This window comes from Scyliorhinus torazame, chromosome 4 (assembly GCF_047496885.1).
Source record: "Scyliorhinus torazame isolate Kashiwa2021f chromosome 4, sScyTor2.1, whole genome shotgun sequence".
Taxonomy (NCBI): Eukaryota; Metazoa; Chordata; class Chondrichthyes; order Carcharhiniformes; family Scyliorhinidae; genus Scyliorhinus; species Scyliorhinus torazame.
The window spans coordinates 125,085,162-125,106,306 of NC_092710.1; the positions used below are offsets into that span (position 1 = coordinate 125,085,162).

Sequence of the window (21,145 nt, forward strand, 5' to 3'; positions counted from 1 at the left end):
TTTCAATGTTAAAGGTACCATGTTGTGCAAGTCATGATGATGCTATTTTGTAGTGAGAACGTGATACAGAGTTAAACAATCCCACAGATTGTTTGAAATATATTCTGACAATATTTTGTACCAGTAATTCAAATTTCTTCTGTCCTCATAAGTGTTCAGAAAAATGTAAAAATTTAAAAGAGAGAACAGAAGAAGATGTAGACTAATTAAGACAAGCGGCCATCCATCAGGTTTTATTTGATACATGATAGTCACATGATGTTTGGATCATGCCATGAACTATTGTTTGTGAACAGAGAAAATGGGAGCTTTTATAATGGAGAGTTCCCACTAGAGCTTGTGCAGCTGAGTGTCAACTCGTTATCTTGCCTTATGTTTTTTCATCCATCCAGGATTGTCCTCAAACTTTCAAGAATTAAGATTAATCCTGTGAATACAATTGTGAGCAAGCCAGGAAAAATATTTTGGGGGCATGAAAAAAACCGGTGTTCTTTTTCACTTTCTTTTTGCCTGACGAGGAAACCCACACAGACACGGGGAGAACGTGCAGACTCCGCACAGACAGTGACCCAAGCCGGGAATTGAACCTGGAACCCCGGCGCTGTGAAGCAACTGTGCTAAGCACTATCCTACCGTGCTGCCCAAAAGCCAACTGATCTAATTCCCTGAACATGTTTCATCTCCCTCTTTAAAAAAAACAATCAAATTAGCTTTCTGCCAGTTCTCTGACATTATTACCGATAGTACTAACATTTTATATACCTCTAATCGCCTCTGCTATCTCTTCAACTTCTTTTAACATGTGAAGGGACATGCATCTGGATCAGGTTTGGATCCTAAGCATGGTCAACTTATCAATTATCTCCCCACTCTCTATATGTCTTTATATCTCCAGTAAAGCTTTCACTAAAGTCCCTCACAAATCTTGAAGCAAAGTAATTGTTTAATATTTCTGCCATTTGCTGTTATTACCTGAGAATATCATGTGTATAACTTAGTGGCTTTGTTGCAATCTTGATTTTACTTGAGAGGGTGTGTATGTATGTATGCATGGGTGTGCATGCGTGCAGAACAGAATCTCAGAATTGTTACAGAACAGGAGGCCATTGGCTCATCCTTTCCACACGAGCTCTCAGTAAACATTTCACCTTATGCCATTATCTTGCTTTCTCCCTCTAACCTTGCAGATTGTTTCTTTTCAAATAATATGATTTTCTCCAGATTGAACCTGCCTCCACCACTCTTGGAGTGCCATCCAGATATAACCACTCAACGCTTTTTCTCATATCACTTTGTTTAAAAACTTTGCTTCTATAAATTTAGAGTACCCAATTATTTTTTTTCCAATTAAGGGGCAATTTAGCATGGCCAATCCACCTACCTTTTTTGGGTTGTGGGGTGAGCCATGCAGACACGGTAGAATGTGCAAACTCCACACAGACAGTGACCCGGGGCCGGGATCCAACCCGAGTTCTCTGCGCCGTGAGGCAACAGTGCTAACCACATCACTTTTACTTCTTTTGTCCATTACTTTAAATCTTTGCCCTCTCATTCTCTATCCTTTTACTGGGAAAACTGGGAACAGTTTTCCCCGATATACTTTCTCTTGATTCCTCCCAATTTTAAATAGTTCTAATCATATGGAAACATGTGGGTTTATTAGGTACAGCCAGCATGGATTGCTATAGGGCAAATAGTGTACAACTAACTTGTTGGAGCTTTTTGAAGAGATAACAGAGACGATCAATGACGGTAATGCTGTTGATCTGGTGTTCATGGACTCGCAAAAGGTATTTGTTGCAGTGCCACACAGCTGACTTGAGAAAAGTTGTAGCTCATGGAATAAAAGGATATTTCTCAGGTTGGAAGTTGTGTATTGGTGGTCCCAGGAGTTGGTATTGGGACCCTTGCTTTTCCCGCTTTATATTGATCTAGATCTTGGTGTGCATGGGGACAATTTGGCAGTTTGTGGATGATACAAAACTTAGAATTATGTGAAGAGGACAGTGTAAAAGTCAAAAGGACATAGGCAAGTTGGTGGAGTGGGCAGATAGATGGCAGATGAAGTTCAATGCGGAGAAGAATGAGGTGATGTATTTTGGTAGGAAGAACATATGGAGACAAGATAAAATAAGGGGCAAAATTCTTAAGGGGGTGGAGAAGCAGAGGGACCTGGGTGTTTATGTGCATACGTCATTGAAGGCGGCAGGGCAGGTGGAAAGAGCAGTTAATAAATCATACAGTACCTGGGTTTTGTTAACAGGGGTATGGAGTACAAGAGCAAGGATATTATGCTGAATTTCTACAAGACACAGGTTAGAACTCAGTTGGATATTGTGTACAGTTCTGGGTGCCGCACTATAGGAAGGATGTGAACATATTGGAGCGAGTGCAGAAGAGGTTTACATGAATGGTTCCAAAAGATGATAAACTTCAGTTATGAGGTTGGGACTATACTCCTTAGAGAGACAAAGGCGAAAAGGAGATCTGATGGACAGAGGGGCTGAGCAGAGTAGATAGAGAGAAACTGTTCCTATTCATAAAAGGATTGAGGACAAGGGGACACAGATTTGTTGTTTGTAAAAGAAGCAAATGTGATGAGAAAAAACTTTTTAACAGAGTGTTTTGGGTCTGGAATGCACACTCAGAAGTGTGGTGGAGCCAGGTTCAATCAAGGCAATGAAGAGGGCCTTAGATGATTTTTTGAATAGAAACAATGTGCAGGGGTACAGGGAAAAGGCAGGACAATGGCACTAAGTCACAATGCTCGCTTGGTTAGCTGGTGCAGACACGATGGGCCAAATACCCTTTTTCTACGCTGTAACAATTCTGTAATCAAATCTCCCCTTAGCCTTCTTTTCTCAGAAGAAAACAGTTACAACTTCACCAATTTTGATGTGTAACTGAAGTTACTCATCTCTGAACCACTCTTGTAAATCTTCACTCTCCAATGCCTTCAATGGGGTGCACAGAACTGTACCATACTGCTCCAGCTTGAGGTCTAACTTGTGTTTTATATAAGTTCAACATAACCTCCTTGCTCTTGTACGCTATGCCCCAATTCATGAAGCCTAGGATTATGCACATTTTTATTCATTGCTCTCTCAATCTGTCCTACCACCTTTAGTGACTTATGCACATATCTACCCTGGACCCTATGCTCCTGCATCCCCTTTAGAGTTATATGCTCTCTTTTGTATTGACTCTCCATGTTCTTCTTACTAAAATACATCATTTTCCCACATACTTTAATGTTCTTAATTTAACTTTGCCTTTCAATTATTTTCAAACTTTTTAATCTTTTCATATTCCCTGATGTCATCCCTCCTTTGTTGTTTATGCACTTAGCGGATATTTCTTTCTTCATTTTCAATTTCGCCTTCATTTCATTCTTCATCAAACCATAAGTATGAAGTCTTTGCTTACTTGTGATGCACACCTACCCTGAATGAATACTCCCAACATTAAATGGAGACATGTATAAACGGCTTGGGAATTGAACTGTATGAACCCAAAAGCAATTTTAACCTCCTCCAGCAGATGGGCAGGATTAAAACTGTCCTTTTAGGTCTGTCAAGTCCACATCCCAGAAAGCATCTTGTAGTAAAACTAATGATTCCTCCCCACAATTTGAATAATTTTCTGAACAAATGCACCACAATGAACATCTGAGCTTCTGAAAGCAATGGCAGCATAGTTTTCAGCTTGTTATCCTTAGTGTGGATGCATCTTTGTGGACAATTGTTTAACCATAGGAGAATGAATCAGCTCATAAAATATGATTATATTTACCTCTGGAGATATGCTTACTGTAAATGCAAGTAAGAAAAAATTGATCAAACCAACAATTTTGTCATACTCTGTGTTGAAATATTTGCCTGAAATTCAAATCATGTTATTTTATTCCCTCTCACAACATCAAGCAGCACCTCTGCTCCAGGTAACACCCTATAGCTACTTTCCTACTGCAGGCATCAGTGGCAGAAAAGGTTTATATTTGTCACAGTAGAAGCCTTTAAGTCTTCGTCAAAATTTGGACTGCTTGATTGTCTAAAAGTGGAGTATTTGTGCAGCAACTCCTTACTAGATGTGGTACATTTTCAGACTAAAATTAATGCATCACAAGAGATACACGAACACGGATGAGATAGTTTAACTTAGTTAATATGTTAAAACATGTCCTGTGTCAATTTGTCAATTCAGATTAATTGAATATTTCAAATTTGACAACAGTTACAGTTCATCCGACTGTATTTTCGCCCGAATCAGAAAGTCATGAGTTAAAACCATTGCGTAAATTGAACGTATAATGCATGCTGATACTAGTGCTCATAACAATTCGAATTGCCAGATTTCAGATGAGACATGAAACCATTGCCCATCTGCTTGGTCAGATGGACATAACAGACTGTATAGCACATATTTTGAAGATCAGGGAGGGTTACCTTGATGTCCTGGCCTTCATTTATAACTTAACCACTACCACAAACAAAAGATTAACTAGAGAAGCGACGCATTGTCATTTGTGGGACTTGGTTGCACACTGATTGGCTGCTGTATTTCTCCACATTATAACTGTGATGACACTGCAAAGTAAATCTTTATTTTTAAATCATAGGCTGGGACAACCTGATGTTGTGAAAGATTTTAATCCAGCTTTTACAGTTATGAAACCTTCCCTTGCTATCGATTGATCATGTGAATATACGTTTGATTAGAAAATGTCACTTTTGATGGTGCCTTTAATATGCTAAAAGACAGGCTGAATGCAGATTTTGGTTACACTTTAGTTCAGAACATCTATCTGTTCCAGCTTCTCTCTAGCCACTCCAAAACACTCTTCAGTCAGTAGCTGCTCTTCAGACATCTGAAGCTTCTCAACAAGAGGACTGTTGAGTCACATGATTTATTCATGCATATTCACCAATCACACATGCAATAATACTAACATATACATAGGTTACAGGGGAGCTCAACAAACAGATCAAACCAAGAGATTGCACCACTATGCAAGTCATATAAAACTATAAGAAATAGGAACAGGATATGCCATTCAGTCCTTTGAGCCTGCTCTGCCATTTAACAAGATCGTGGCTGATCTAACATTCACAAAGTCTACTTTCCTGCCTTATTTCCGTAACCCTTAATTCCCCTGATTAAAAACCTACCGATCTCAGCCTTGAAAATTTCAAGGACTCGGCCTCCACAGCATCCTGGGTTAAATAATTTAAATGATTTACAACCTTATGACAGAAGAAATTCCTCCTCAAATGTATCTTAAATGAGCACCCCCTTATTCTCCCTCTGTTCCTACGCTCCCCCATGAGTGGAAACACCCTCCCAACATTTACCCTTTCTAACCACTAAGAATCCTGTATGTCTCATTCTTCTGAAATCCATAGAGTACAAAATCCACCTGTTTCATCTTTCCTCACAAGGCAGTCCCTCAATACCTGGGATCATCCTAGTAAACCTCTCTGTACTGCCTCCAAAAATACATCTTTCCTTTAATAAGGGGACAATAACTGTACACAGTATTCAAAATATGGCCTCACGGGTATGTTGTACAGTTGCAGCAACACCTCTTTCCTTTTATACTCCAACCCCTTTGAAATAAAAGCCAGCATTCCATTTGCCTTCCCTATTACCTTCTGCACCCACATGCTAGCTTTCTGGATATTGTGAACAAGGAACCCCAAGTCCCGTTGCGCTACAGCTTTCTGCAGTCTCTCTCCATTTAAATAATAATCCACCTTCTCATTCTTTCTTCCAAAATGAACAATCTTACATTTACCCACATTAAATTCCATTTATTAATTTTCTGCCCACTCACTTAACCTCCCTGAAAACTATTTATATCCTCCTTACAACCTGCATTCCCTCCCATCTTTATATCATCCACAGATTTGGCAGCGTACACTCTTGTTCCTTCCTCCAAATCATTAATACATATTGTGAAGAGCTGCAGTCCCAGCACTGACACTCCACTGGTTACTGGCCTCCAAGCTGAGAAAGAACCTCTTATCACACTTCATTTCTGCCTGTTAGTTAGCCAACCCTCGATTCATGCCAGAATATTACCTCCAACACCATGAATTTCTATCTTGTGTAGCAGCCTTTTGTGTGGCACCTTATCAAATGCCCTGTGAAAATCCAAATATCCAACATCGACTGGTTCTCCTCTATCTACTCTGGCTGATACCGCCTCAAAGAACTCTACTACATTTGTCAGACATGATTTCCCCCTTCATGAAACCAGGTTAACTCTGCATGATCAGATTATGACTTTCCAAATGCACGGCTATTCTCTCCTTAATAATCAATTCTAATATTGTTCCAATAACTGAAGTTAGACTAACTGATCTGTAGTTTCCTATTTTTGCTTCCTCCCCTTTTTGAAAAATGAGTACATTGGTCATTTCCAGTCCTTCGACACAGTTCCAGAATTTTTTGAAAATGACTATCAATGCATCCACGATCTCTGTCGCTACCTACCTCCTTTAAGATCCTGGGGTGAAAGCCAGCGGATCCAGGGGACCTGTCAACTTTTAACCCCATTAGTTTGCCTGAAACAAATCCTCTGGTGATAGTGTCTATATTTAATTCCTCCCCTGTATGTTCTACTATTTGTGGGATGCTTGTAGTATCCTCTGCAGTAAAGACGGAGATAAAATATCTATTTAACTACTCTGCCATTGCTTTGTTCCCCATAATTACTTCTCCAGTTTCATGCTTTCTTTTTCTTCTCTTCCTTTTAATATACTTAAAAAAGCTTTAAGCTTCATCTGTATTTATATTTCTCGCTAGCTTGCCCTCGTAATTTATTTTCTCCTTCATGGTTTTTTTTAGCCCATCTTTGCTGCATTTTGAATCGATCCCACTTGTTCTGGCCTACCACAAACTTTTGCCATGTTAAATGTTTCCGCTTTCAACTTAAAACCCTCCTTAACTTCCTTTGTTATTTATCTTAGTTGCTTCCTCCCCTCAGTCTTCCCCCCTCATCGCATATATTTTTTGCTGGGAGTTAAGAATTATCGCGCTAAATGTTTTCCCAAATGGTGTTTTATGTCACGTGCTTCAGTGAGGACATGGGTATTCCATTTGCATATTCTCTTAAAAGTGGTATCACAAGGATTGGATATACACAGGTCTAGAAATTACTCATGGAGATAGTGTGGAATGAAGACAATGGATTCACCTGATTTTCCTCTATTATTTTGGTGTCATTGTTATGCCTTCTATTTTAAATAGGTCAATAGTGCCATTCAAAATGCTGAATTTAATTCTTATTAAAATCTAATAAATTGTTAAAAAATGTATTCCCTCAAAATACTTGCACCAAAAAAAGAAAATCTTTACTTTGGGAAAAGTGAAATCCGAGTTTGTGATTCCTTCCTTTATTGGCATGAATGTAAAGTAGACAAGAATGGTACTAGTTCTGACAGTAACTCAGCAGCAAATAATTATACTATAATTAACTCAGCTCACTGGTCAAAGAGATTCTGCAATACAATATCACAAAGACACACATTCACCCAATTTCTTATCGCAATTCAGCCAGGAAAGGGACACCTGCAACAGACAAGCAACAAGACCCACTTTCAGGAGCAAGGAAAAGGAGTAGGCCAGTCAGCCACAAAAGCAATAAGGCAGCAATGATACTTTTACAATTGTAGTTGTTGTGAAATATTCTCAATTTAAAAGTATTGAAAAACTAACAATTTGCAGTGCACTTTTAGTACAATCCTAATACTCTGAATAAACATTTATAACATTTTAAAGTACCTTAATAGCATTCCTAATGAAAAGATACTCAATAAAATACAAAACTATCCATTATACTAATGGTTAAAATTACAGTAAATTCAAAGTTTTTTCATTTTAGTTGTCTGTCAATTTAAATCAAGGTACAATAAGAAGTCTTACAACACCAGGTTAAAGTCCAACAGGTTTGTTTTGATGTTACTAGCTTTCGGAGCGCTGCTCCTTCCTCAGGTGAATGAAGAGGTATGTTCCAGAAACATATATATATATATATATATAGACAGATTCAAAGATGCCAGACAATGCTTGGAATACGAGCATTAGCAGGTGATTAAACCTTTACAGATCCCGAGATGGGGTAACCCCAGGTTAAAGAGGTGTGAATTGTGTCAAGCCAGGACAGTTGGTAGGATTTCGCAGGCCAGATGGTGGGGGATGAATGTAATGCGACATGAATCCCAGGTCCCGGTTGAGGCCACACTCATGTGTGCTGAACTTGGCTATAAGTTTCTGCTCGGCGATTCTGCGTTGTCGCGCGTCCTGAAGGTCGCCAATTTAAATCAAAACCAAGCTAAACAGGCTAAATGAAAATTTGTTGCTTAATTTATATCTCTTAATCTGCTTCATCAGCGAATTCAAATTAAAATGTTCCGAGATGAAGATCCTGATCAGGTAATATTCACCCTTGTGATTCATGTTGAACTGCATTATTAAGAAAGCAGCTAACTTTCTGGGGTTTCAAGTTTTAATTCCTTCATCCTGTGTTTAAGCCCATCATTGCTTCACTCTCCACTGTCATGATATTCAGGTAAACATCATAGCACAAACATACATACATACTGATGGATAGATCAACGGACCAATCAACACACACACAACACCACAGCCAATCACAGGCAAGAGCATACACAGTCCAAAACAGGGAACATGACACTTCCTGAGCATTCCAGCAGGAGACAGCTCAGGGCACAGAGCTCACAGCAAGCCACTCAGACATCCACCATGTGCTGAGTGCCACTACAAGATAGTATTAGGAATAGGTCCACAGATTCTAGGGTTATGATCGAACCTCAGTAACCAGTTTACCACTGTAAATAAATATTCGTAATAAAACTGAATTGTACCATTCGCAACCGTGTTGGTTTGTCTGTGTAGCACCATCCACCACCCCAAACACATGAGCTCCTTTAGTTCTACAACATCACTCCATTTCTCTTTGTGGCTGCAGCTCTCCTGGCTTTACTGCCTGGGATTACTTCCTTTGGCCTTTAACCTACTCCATCACCTGCTCCTCCTCATACACACCTCTTAGACCAAATCTTTAGCCATCCCCTCGAATGTCTGGTTCTTTGGTTTGAAATCTATTTTCCTCAAGTCTTTGTGAAGCACCTTGAGACAGCAGGTTATCATCTGACGTGGTCTTGTCGAACAGCTTTCTTTATGGCTGAGACACTTTATACAAACAAATTATATTCCCACAGGTTGCACATGTTTGCACATTCTCCCTGTGTCTGCGTGGGTCTCACCCCCACAACCTAAAGATGTGCAGGGTTGGCCGCTCTAAATTGCCCCTTAAATGGAAAACAAAAGAATTGGGTACTTTAAATTTAATTTTTAAAAAAATGATACCAACAAAAAAAGCATTGACAAGTGAGTCCAACGTTTTTTAACCTGGCTTTAAAAAAAGATGAAATAAAAATCAGAATGTGGAGCGTGGAGAATGGCTAAAGAGCAGACATTCAGAAATGAGAGAAAAATTTAGGAAAGACAGAAGGATTTTTTTTTTCACAAAGATTGATCGACAGCTGGGAAGGGTGAATGTAGCCCAAAACATTGACTTGTTTAAAAAGAAAAAGGGGTTGGCTGCCTTAAGTAATGATGCTAGATAAATTTGGTATTCTAGAAAGAAAAGGGCTGAAGAGATTTCTGACCTAAACCTGCAACTTGAGACAAACTGCTTTCCTTTCTAAAGGCAGGTTTAATGCATTCACATGCCCAAGAACATTTCTCCCTCTTCGGTCTGCAGACCCAGAATTTGTGTTATGTATAACTGACCAACAATTAATGATGAACAAGTCACACTATAAATCTCTACAATGTCGATATAAAGAATGAATTAGAACACCAAAATTAACTTTAAACTTTGAGTAAATTTTCAGTTCTACAATGACAAGCACCAGATAAGTGAGCAGACAATGGTGACAAACGTACAGTGGCACTTTGACTTGAATTGGAGATTTGTTATGTAGTGCATTTGGCAATGTGTTAAGCAGAGATGAAGGATTTATAGGCAGTGTGTTAAGCAGAAGATGAAACATTTATTGACAGTGTGTTAAGCAGAGATAAAGGATTTAGTTTGAACTATTTAATGAGAACAGAAAGGAGATGAGACATAAACATATGTGGAATGTGGTCTTGGTTTTCAGATGACCAGTCCCATCCTCTTACAAAGGAATATAGTATTATCTTGGTAGGAAATTGCTACATATTCACTGGTTGAAAGAAGTAACACAGCTCAGGCATTATGTAAACAAGTAATTCATAACAATTAAAAATAGTCAAATAGCTGTGAAACTTAGGATCGTGGTGTGCAAAAGCCTGGCATATGTGAACAAAACTTGAATTTATATAATGTTCCTCATGGCAGAAGTAACAGGAAGAGGCGGTCATCAATTAGGAACAGGAATTTGGAGCAAGGAGTCCGAAGGCATGTTAGAAGAACATTTTTCAATAATTTGGGCTTTACTTGAACTTCAGTTTCCAAAAAAACTGTGCAAACCAAATTTGCAGTATTAATGCGGACAGTGAGTTCTTGGATGCCAAAAAACCCCAGCCATGGACAAGAGGTAACAAATTATATTAAAGTAAGATTAAGCAAAATTGCAAAACGTAGGGCGGCACGGTGGTGCAGTGGTTGGCACTGCTGCCTATGGCCCCGGGTCACTGTCCGTGTGGAGCTGCAAATTCTCCGTGTCTGTGTCCCCCACAACCCAAAGATGTGCAGGGTCGGTGGATTGGCCACACTAAATTGCCCATTAATTGGAAAAAAATAAATGCAAAAAGTAGCACAGCTCCAGGTTAAAGGGAAAGTAACGAAGAACAGCAAAGGGTGATAAGACATAATGGGAGCTCCAAAAAAGCCAGGAGATCAAAATCTATACAAAAATTATAATTATAGTTGGAAAAAATGGTCAGGAGCAACATGGGCCTCTTGAAAACTGATAGTATGAATGAAAACAAGGAAATGCTGCTCCGCTTGAAGTTTTGCATTAGTTTTGATAGAAGAGGTTTTAGCATGCTGGACATCCCAAGGAAGTTAATTTGAAATACACTTGGTAGTACAGATCTTGAGTATTGTTGAAAAGACACAGGCCGTTGAAGGGTTTTTGTTTTACATTCATAAAGACAGTGACTAGAATGCCAAATTTCAAAGGGTGCAACAATTTATACAGCATGAGAAAAGGATGCTCAGTGGTTGGCAGGTCCGCTGATTGGTCAAGGTGCTGGCATGGCGAATGCACCAGGAGAATGAGATACCTGGGCTTGTTCAACAAATGCTGCCCAATTGTGGAATCACATCTAACGTTAGATATTATCTTCTCAATTTTGCAACTGGTTGAGTACAGGGAATGCTCTGCTTATTGTGAACAGTTGAAGGGATGTGCCATTTGATACGATCTGCCAATTGTTGGATGACCTACAAACTTGGCATTGCATTGGCAATAAATTTATAGATATTCCTTATTTGTGTGGTGGGTAGACATCTTTGTGACAACATTCTGCTAGTGGAAAATAATACTACTCAACCAGCTGTACTTGCTGAACAAGTCCGGTGTGCTAAGAACAATACAAACAACCAATTTAAGTTGATCAGTTGAGCTTGTAATGGAGTTCACTTATGCTTGCTCCAAGCTACATATATTCATATCAGTTATGAACATGTTGAGATGCATCAACCAGGCAGACAGCTGCAACAACAGAAATGTGAACTTATGCATAAATGTAAAACCCTACCCAAGGTTATTGGAGGATTTGCACAAATTGATGATTTTTCAAACAATATCTTATCAGTATTAGCCTATTGTTTCAAAGAGGTTAATGCTGGTGTTAAAGCCAATCAAAAATCTTGTCCACAGCAATTTACTATGGTATGTGGTGAATCAGTTGTGTTTCAAAGTTAATGCTTATGTTTCCTACCCTGTATACTTAAGTACAACTGGGTTGACTTAATTTAGTCCTGATTGCGAGCTACACTGTTAGAAATGCCAGTTGAGGTGCAAATCTGAGGCCATGGACATGATAAACCTTGTGACACGATCCTAAAAAAATGCCCTGGCTAATATTCCTCAACTGCCATCACAAACACAGATTATCTGACATTGATGTTTGCCAGACTGGCTGTCGTGTCTCCTACAATACAACAATGACTCAACGACTACACATCAAAACCACTTCAATGGATGAGAGGCGCTTTAGAGCATCTTGAAGTTGGATTTTTATTTATTTACAATATTATTGCATAAACTGTTAATAACCAAGGACCAACAAAATTATATTTCTGTTGTAGATTGTTAAATAGAATTCCTTGGCAAATGTACGTGTGCTCTACAATTCTGGCAGTCTGCTGCAATAGGAAAACTGGTTTTAATGATTTTAAAAGCAAAGTAAGGTTCCTACCTGAAGGTTTGCTTCTTCAGGCCTTTCATTTTCGTCAGCATCAATGACACCTGTGTAGTTATCTTTTTCACTGTCTACCTGTTAACAGAAGAACAAATTGTTCTTATTAGTTACATGTAGCAAACCTAGAGGCATCAAAGTTCTGAAGGTTTCAGCAGCAGATAAGCTGAAGTAGGGGCTGAAATGGATGATACTATGGAAGTGGAAGTAAGCAATCTTATGGAGAGAAAATGGGATTGAAAACACAACCTGGGCCAAATAGGACTCTGAGGTCGCGAACGATATGGTTCAGCCTCAGAGTGGCCAGGAAATGGAATGGAATGGTTGATTTGTGATCTTGGCTTCAATGTTTGCTGGAAAAGCTTGGAAACACACACTGTCCAAACTGGAGTGAAGAATTACTTAATTGTCAAGACCCAGCAGGGCAGAAATTGTCCATAAAACTATAAGCTACTATTTCTTCAGAAAAGAACAACCAATACGTTTAAAAAAATTTTTTTTTTTTATAACAGAAATCAATTACAGTATAGAAATAAATCCAAAGTGAACAAAATGTAAATTTGGAGCTTGAGAAGCTGTTGGGAGTACTGAAATTCAGTTTAAGGCATCATCAAAAATGAAACCAATTTTGAAAAGTGATGCAAATCAGGCCACTGTAATTATGTGCTGTTGATCATTATCAGGCTAAAAAGCCTGAGGGAAGTTAAAGGTTCTGCAGCTTTCAGTTACTGGGAAAAATAAACTGAACAATGCAAGGGAATGAAATTTGAGAGTTAATTAAACAAAATATCATGTGGGGAAAAATATTTACCTTGATGTTGAGATCTGTGGTTTGTAAACTGTACAAATAAATGCTAATTCAGCATGTATTTAGTGAGGAAATATGAACAACCAATATATTTGTTAGTTCATGAATGCGTGCTACATATACTAATACTGAAGTATACAGCAGAATTGCTTTTGCTCCCTAGTTGATACTCATTGAATATCTAAAAATGTTAATCAGAACAAAATAGTGTTCCTGGATATAAATTGCTGAATTATTTAATGGTTCCCAACTAGTAGATGAATATGGAATAATCATACCATAAACAGTTGCTTGGTGCAGACCTTGAACACTGCTGAAAAGAGAAACACGTTGCTGAAGCTTTTCATCTTTCACTCATCAGGACAAAAGCAAGCGAGCAAAGATTCAAACGATCACAACTATTTATACTACAGTAGAAAAGGATGCTGATTGGTTGGCAAGTCGACTCGGCTTTGCTGAAGCGGTGCCGTGGAAAAATCAACAGGAGACGAGGTCCCAAGCTCCTGGGTAATTCAAAAATGGCACAAGGCTTGAACATATCCCTTTTTTATTTAAGCATAGAACAGGCCCTGTACGTGAATGTATGTCATTTCTAGCAAGTGTAAATAAGCCACATTCCGAGCTCGACCCACGATCTTAAATTGGTCATTATGCAGTTATCAGTGCACTCAGGATTTTTCCACATGTACTGTCCAATCATCGAATGACATCTAACAGTAGGCATTTTGTTTTGGGTTTTGCAAACACGGATTGGTTGATTCCAGTCTGCACTTTGCCGATTACGAACTGAAGGAACATGCTGCTTGATTCGATCAGCTGACCGACATATCTGGAATCGCACTGACACTGAAATTCTTACACTACATTGCTCAATCTTGTGGCAAGTCTTTTTGGACTAACAGCAGCATCTTGCTCGTGGAGAATACTACTTGCATAGCAGGAGCATAAAATGGCTTGCTTAACCCGTTGCACAAATGTTTGAGATACTTTGCTTTTCTAGGGTCGCTTCCTTAGGCCCATTTTCAAATTCACATGATACACAACAAATAATGACCTGATCACGATAGTCATTGCCCTGCAGGATATCTCTGATGCATGAGATTTTTGCTTCAATCTTGCAACATGAGTAAATGGATCAGGTCCTATTTTACATGTTGCTGATCAGACCAATCCATTCTGCATATGGATGCAGAAATAGTCTGCAAAGCTGCCTTTGGGATCAACTTACATTTGTAAGCTGATGGCACCCAGTTTGGTCTCTTTGCCGGTCTCCTTATTCGAAAGACTGAAAGAACCTTTTCCAACTGTCAGTTCGACATTATGACCTGGATAATATGCAGTGGAGTAGTGGTATTGTCACTGGACTAGTACTCCAGAGACCCAGGGTAATGCTCTGGGAACCTGGGTTCAAATTCCACCAGGGCAGTTAATGGAAATTGAATTCAATTAAAAAAGCTTTGGGCAGCACGGTAGCATTGTGGATAGCACAATTGCTTCCGAGCTCCAGTATCCCAGGTTCGATTCCGGCTTGGGTCACTGTCTGTGCGGAGTCTGCACATCCACCCCGTGTGTGCGTGGGTTTCCTCTGGGTGCTCCGATTTCCTCCCACAGTCCAAAGATGTGCAGGTTAGGTGGATTGGCCATGATAAATTGCCCTTAGTGTCCAAAATTGCCCTTAGTGTTGGGTGAGGTTACTGGGTTATGGGGATGGGGTGGAGGTGTTGACCTTGGGTAGGGTGCTCTTTTCAAGAGCCGGTGCAGACTCGATGGGCCGAATGGCCTCCTTCTGCACTGTAAATTCTATGATAAGCCAAAGCTTCATTTTGAATCCTATTTGGTTGTCTCCATCCCCCAGGCCCTGGTATGTCACGTTGGGTTAAGCAAATTACAGAACCTTGACTGTCAGCTCTAACTTTCTCTCACCAAGACTGATTTCTTCCAGCCCCACAACTGTTGACTCCCTTTGCCACACTTGATTTTTCTACTCCATCACTTCTGCTGCACATTCAGCCCCAATATTCCAGCACTTGAACTCTTTTCCCAGTTCCCCCAATTTTGTCACCATACTCCTATGCTTTCAAAATCCTTCACTTCAATAGTGGTATTGGTTGCCTCAACCTTACCATCTCCATTTGCTTTTTCCTGCTCGATATCTCCGAGCGGTTTGCCTTTAATGAAGACATCTTCCCGTACATTGCTGCTGTTGTTACTTTCTTGGCACAATTTACTTGTCAGTGAGTTTCATCAGCTACACTCAGACGGGATTATATTTTTACAACATACATCAATTACTACAACAAAGATTGTCAGAGTTACCATATGTTTCCATAACCTCTAAAGACATAACAACTCGAGTAACTTGTGATGGGCAACAATGAACCTGGATTAACATACACACTTTGCACCTGCTAAAACTGATTAACTTTTGAAAACTGGATTGATAACTTTAAACATTAAACAATTTATAAACAAATACATTTACTATGCATTTGACGAATTAGCCAAAACAATCAGATGCCTTAAAAATGGCATTCAAATCTGCTGCACCCTAAATTTGATTCAAGAAATTCCCCAAAGAATCAGGACTAAATAATATTGATAAGAAAAGTTCTAATGTGGTATATGTAAAAATAAATTTGTCACACTTCAAAAAAAAAAATTAAGCGAAGAGAACATGATTAATGTTAATAGCTCATAGTTACAATATATTTCACCCTGGTTTCTGAAATGCAGACCAACATTTGAAACAACTTTCAACTTGCAATTCCTCTTCCCCCAAAAATCAAGTAAACAACCACTGATCTCACTTATTCAACAGCAAAGGCATACAGCTTAGTGACAGCGAAAAATGAAGTGTACCAAACTTTCTTCTCCATCACTTCTGCTGCACATTCAGCCCCAATGTTCCAGCACTTGAACTCTTTTTCCAGTTCCCCCAATTTTGTCACTACAATCCTGTGCTTTCAAACTCCTTCAATTCAATAGTGGTATTGGTTGCCTCAACATTACCATCTCCTTGTGTTTCTTCCTGCTTGATATCTCAGAGCAGTTGCCATTAATGAGGACATCTTCCTGCATATTGCTGCTGTTGTTACTTTCTTGGCACAATTTTCTTGTCAGTAATCGCAAAATAATAGTATACCATGGTAATAATACCAATTTCTTAAAAGTAGCATATTTGGCTACTTATTGCAACCAATGCCCAAAGAAATTTACCTATGCTTTTCTTAATAGTCATATGCCGCTAATAAAAAAAATGCATTCCACACCTTTGGCCTTACTTCCTGCTGTCATTTTTTTCATCAAGCTTTAATATCAATTTTGCTCATTCTAAATTCTTCTGTCAATTGACTCATCGCAATGTAACGCCCAGTTTCAGCTACTAATTGGCTCTTTATGACGGTCCTTCCCACAACCTGCTCAAATGGTGCAACAGTTTGAGTATTTCCACATGGTTTTTCCTTCATAATTGAAATTTCTATTGTAATTGAAAAGTATTGTATTAGAAGTCAGGAAACAGATAGGATTTGCTAAATAAATAAAAAAGACCAAAATCCATCGAGCTCATCTTGAGCTCGTTGTTGTCACACGGTACAATAAGAATGGTGTTGTGGCAAGGAAAACGCCGTGTGGAGCTTTGGAGATCACCTGCTCAAAGTCATCGGTTCCACCTGAGCAAGGAACATAGGACTTCAGAGTTGGCCATTCAGTCCTTCAAATCTGCTCCACCATTCAATAAAATCAGCACTGATCTGGTTGTACTTTCAACTCACTTTGCCATCTGACCACAATCCTTGGCCCCTTTTATTTATCAAAAAACTGCCAAACTCTGCCTTAAATAAATTCAATCACTCTGCCTTCACTGCTTTTATTTGGAAGAGAATTCCACTTATTAATAACTGAGAATTTTTTCCTCCTCATCTCAAAGCAATTGACCTCTTATTAAACAGTGTTCTCTAGTTCTGGTCTCTCTCAAGTGGAAACACCCTCCCCAGATCTATCTATCAAGTCCACTCTGGATCTTAGATATTTCAATCAGATTGCTTCTCATTCTTCTAATCTAATGGGTATAGGCCCAATCTGTTCAAACTTTCTTCAGAAGAAGAGTCCCTCATCCCAGGAATCAGGAGTGAAGTTTCTCTGGACTGCTTCTAATGCAATAATACTCTTTCCCCAATAAGGAGACCAAAACTCTGCTCAGTTTAAGGTATGGTCTCATTAAGGCCCCATACTTCAGTAAAACTTCCCTACTTTTATATTCCATTCCTGATGCGATATTCCATTCTCCTTTTCCCAGCACCATTTCTCTTGTGATAGTTTTAAGTTCTTCCTTCCCATTCACCTATTGACTTTCAAGTATCTTTGGGAAGTTTTCCAAGGCCTTTACAGTGAAGACAGACAAAATATCAGTTTAAAGCCTCAGCCACTTCCTTGTTTTGCATTATCAATTCCACAGACTCGATTCTCTAGAGGACAAACATTAAGTTTAGTTACTCTTGAAACTCTGACTATCTGCTTTTATATTACTAGCTGGCTTTCTCTCACTCTAACTTCTCCCTATTTTTTAACCTTTCTTTGCTGGTTCTTAAAATTCTGACCTATCACAACTTGTTCCGATTTGTCCAGTGGAGTTTTTCTTTCTGACTGGGATAAATTTTGCTAAGTGTGAATAAGTATCTCCTTAAAAGTCTGCCATGCATCTCTACTCCCCTACATTTTAACCTTGTGTTTCAAATACATTTTATGAATTCACTCTCACACAACTGACTTCTTATCGTTACTATTTCTTATCTTTTGGGGTGAATATAGGACATTTTTATATATATTGTATATTGTGTCTGTTTCAGGAATGTTATTAAAAGAATTTAGATTAAAATATCCAGATTATATGTTAGCTAAAGGTGTGATTAAAGGGTGAACAGCTACGCAGACTGTGATGTCACTCATGAGGGGGGCTGGGTCTGTTTTTGGTTTTGTTTTCAGCCCTGCCCTGTTGTTTTAAGTTTTGTTTCCAGCACTTCTCTGTGCCTGTTGTTTTTAGTTTCATTTTTAGAGTTCTGCTCTGGATTCTGTAAAACGGTTTGTTTCTTAGACTGACTTCTGAAAGCTTCTCTCCCAAGAACATTGTGAATAAATATGTAAGCCACTAAGTGTTAACTTTATTAATAAGTGCCATTTGATCTGTGTTTGTGGATTTTGCTTAATTGAAATTGAAAGCTCGACGAACTTGCCATTTTTTTTAAAGAACTGTTTAACTGCTTATTGAAAGGCTATTTTTTCCTGGATATCAATGGGGTTAATCCTGTATTCATAAGAAAGTTTGTTTTAATATAAAAGATCCACTGTTGTCAGTGTAAGCTTTGACAAAGGGTCACCCAGACAAGAAAAGTTAGCTCCCTTCTCTCTCCACAAAGATGCTGTCAGACTTGCTGAGATTGTCCAGCATTTTCTGTGTCAATGGAATCACTCTTGGAGTGAAGTATCATTTCCTCAGTTTACAAATTGACAAATTGTTGGGATGTTGTCCGGTTTCATAATATAAATTGGGGTCTGGTCCGGTACCGTAATACTTGTACCTAAACTGTTTCCACATCTTTTGTCTTTGGAGCCAATGTCATCTCTCACTTCTGTACTCATGATGTCCTTAAATTGATCAAATTTGCATTCGAATGAGTCAATATTAACTGCTTCCATCATGGCCCAGGGCGTCTGTTCTATAGACTGACTACTCGCCCACTGGAATATTGTTTCCACTGATTAGTTTTGAATTCACCATTAAAGTTGTCATTTGAAAATGTTAAACATGATGTGGAGATGCCGGCGTTGGACTGGGGTGAGCACAGTACGAAGTCTTACAACACCAGGTTAAAGTCCAACAGGTTTGTTTCGATGTCACTAGCTTTCGGAGCGCTGCTCCTTCCTCAGGTGAATGAGGAAGGAGCAGCGCTCCGAAAGCTAGTGACATCGAAACAAACCTGTTGGACTTTAACCTGGTGTTGTAAGACTTCGAAAATGTTAAAAGCCTTTACTAAAATCCTAGGTATTATAAATATTTTCTTGGGTTTTGCAATGCAGATCATTCCCATTAGTGATGAACATCTGACATTTGGGAATGTACCCATGTTGTTTACATCATATAATGATTACATTATAGGAGACCACTCAGTCACAAATGTAACTCAATCCTATTTATTTTTTCTCCTTATTTTCCAAACTGATAAAGCACTCATCCAGACCTTTCTTGGTCTAACTTGGTTCCAGCAATATCTTTCTTTTGGACTACTTCTCATCGCAAAAACGGACCTACACCTTAGGTCTTGATGCAAGATCCACAGTTAGGTATCTTGTTCAAAACCTTTCATTCTGCTCTTGGGCAGGGAAGCACATGGTGGCCCCTGTTCGGGATTGACCATGATTTCAGAAACCAGCTCCTCTCCTCATCCTCCTTTGATGTATCGGTTTAATCATATTGCCTACGGTTCTAAAAACGAATGGAGGGAACCTTGGCTGATGGGCCTGGAGACAGAACTGACACTCACTTATCAGCTTGAAATCAAAAAGTGCAGTTACGTGCCAGAAACTGAATTGTGTAACTTCAGTAAACGTTTTGCAAAGTTAAGCTCCAAAAAGAGACTGTTGCAAGATCATATTTCAAAAACATAACTCAGATTTTCTCTAAAATATAAAAAGGTGAATTTTGAAAGTAAACAAAAATCTTCTGGGGGGTGGGGTGAACTGACATTTCTTTTAAGATTTGTGAGCTGTTTGACTTTAACTGTCGTTCACTGATTTAGAAAGTTGTGGATTGTTTTCACTGCTGGAATTTGTCACAGCTGCCACAACGTGGGCAGTGTTTTTAGAGCAGATTGCTGGGAGTGGCCTGAAGCCTCTTCATTGAGATGGACTGACCTCTTGACGTAAAAAAATTGCGTTTTGTAGTTACAAACCATCAACCAGGCTGAGAAAAGCCTCAAGGAAGCGCTGTATTATTGTAATAACGTTGCGTTAACACAAGTTCGGCAGAGGTATACCACTGACTGAATGTTCTCTTCACTTGCTTAATATTACCTCTCCTTATTCTTCCTTCAAAATGCATTACTTCTCAACTCTATGTATTATATTTCATCTGTCATGTGTCTGCTCATTTCAACTGTTTGGCTGTGCTCTCCTGAAATCTGCTGCCATCTCCTCACTGTTTATGACATTTCCAAGTTTGTCCACTGAAGAAATTGTGCCCCCTACACACTTCCAAATCCAATGTTTTTTTTAAAAGCTGGATTTTGAAAGTTAACAAAATCCTGTGGAAAAATGAGTTGGATGTAATGGTGGGGGGAGGGGGGACACAAGACTGTGGGTGAGATGAGTGACAGCACAGTGGGAGGACAACAGAGATAGAACACGTACTTTAATGGGGAAGGCATTAGGCTATTGATGGAACTAAGAGTATGGTAGGCAGTCGGGTGGTGAGAATGTGAAGTAATTAGGATGCAAAAGTAGTGAAGAGATTGGAAGAAGGGAGCACGAAAGGCAGCCTCCAAGGGCCACGCTTTCCCTAACGGAAAAGGCAGCCTACAGCAACTCATGGCACCTCATTCATTTACCGACCACACGATCTATTGCAACCCCGCCTCCCCCCCCGCTCTACAAAGGAAAGAAAAAGATATAATGAGAAGATACAACAAAACCAAAGGATAGAGAAAATAAGCGAGAAATCATATTTTTTTATTTACTGTACCCAAGTTATCCAAATTTTATTCCCCATGTTTGGGTCAAATTGTATCTTTATATAACAGCGACAAATCTAATATGTACAGGTAGGTAGGGAACACATGAATCAAATGAGATTCAATAACAGTGTGGGGCAAAGGAAACATAAGCACTCAAAAATAAACCAAT

The 21,145-nt window shown here is 39.1% G+C and overlaps 1 protein-coding gene across 4 annotated transcripts in view; it reads right to left on the reverse strand.

Moving 5' to 3' along the window:
- fbxo9 (F-box protein 9) overlaps window positions 1–21,145 on the reverse strand; it is a 122,568-nt gene that overhangs the window by 92,755 nt on the left and 8,668 nt on the right. For 3 of the 4 annotated variants that reach the window (XM_072498596.1, XM_072498594.1, XM_072498593.1), the window contains exon 2: window positions 12,442–12,519. The exons of the other annotated variant lie outside the window; for it this stretch is intronic. In XM_072498596.1, coding sequence (XP_072354697.1) covers window positions 12,442–12,519 — 78 coding nt within the window. The remainder of the gene's footprint in view (window positions 1–12,441; window positions 12,520–21,145) is intronic. 4 annotated transcript variants of the gene reach the window in all.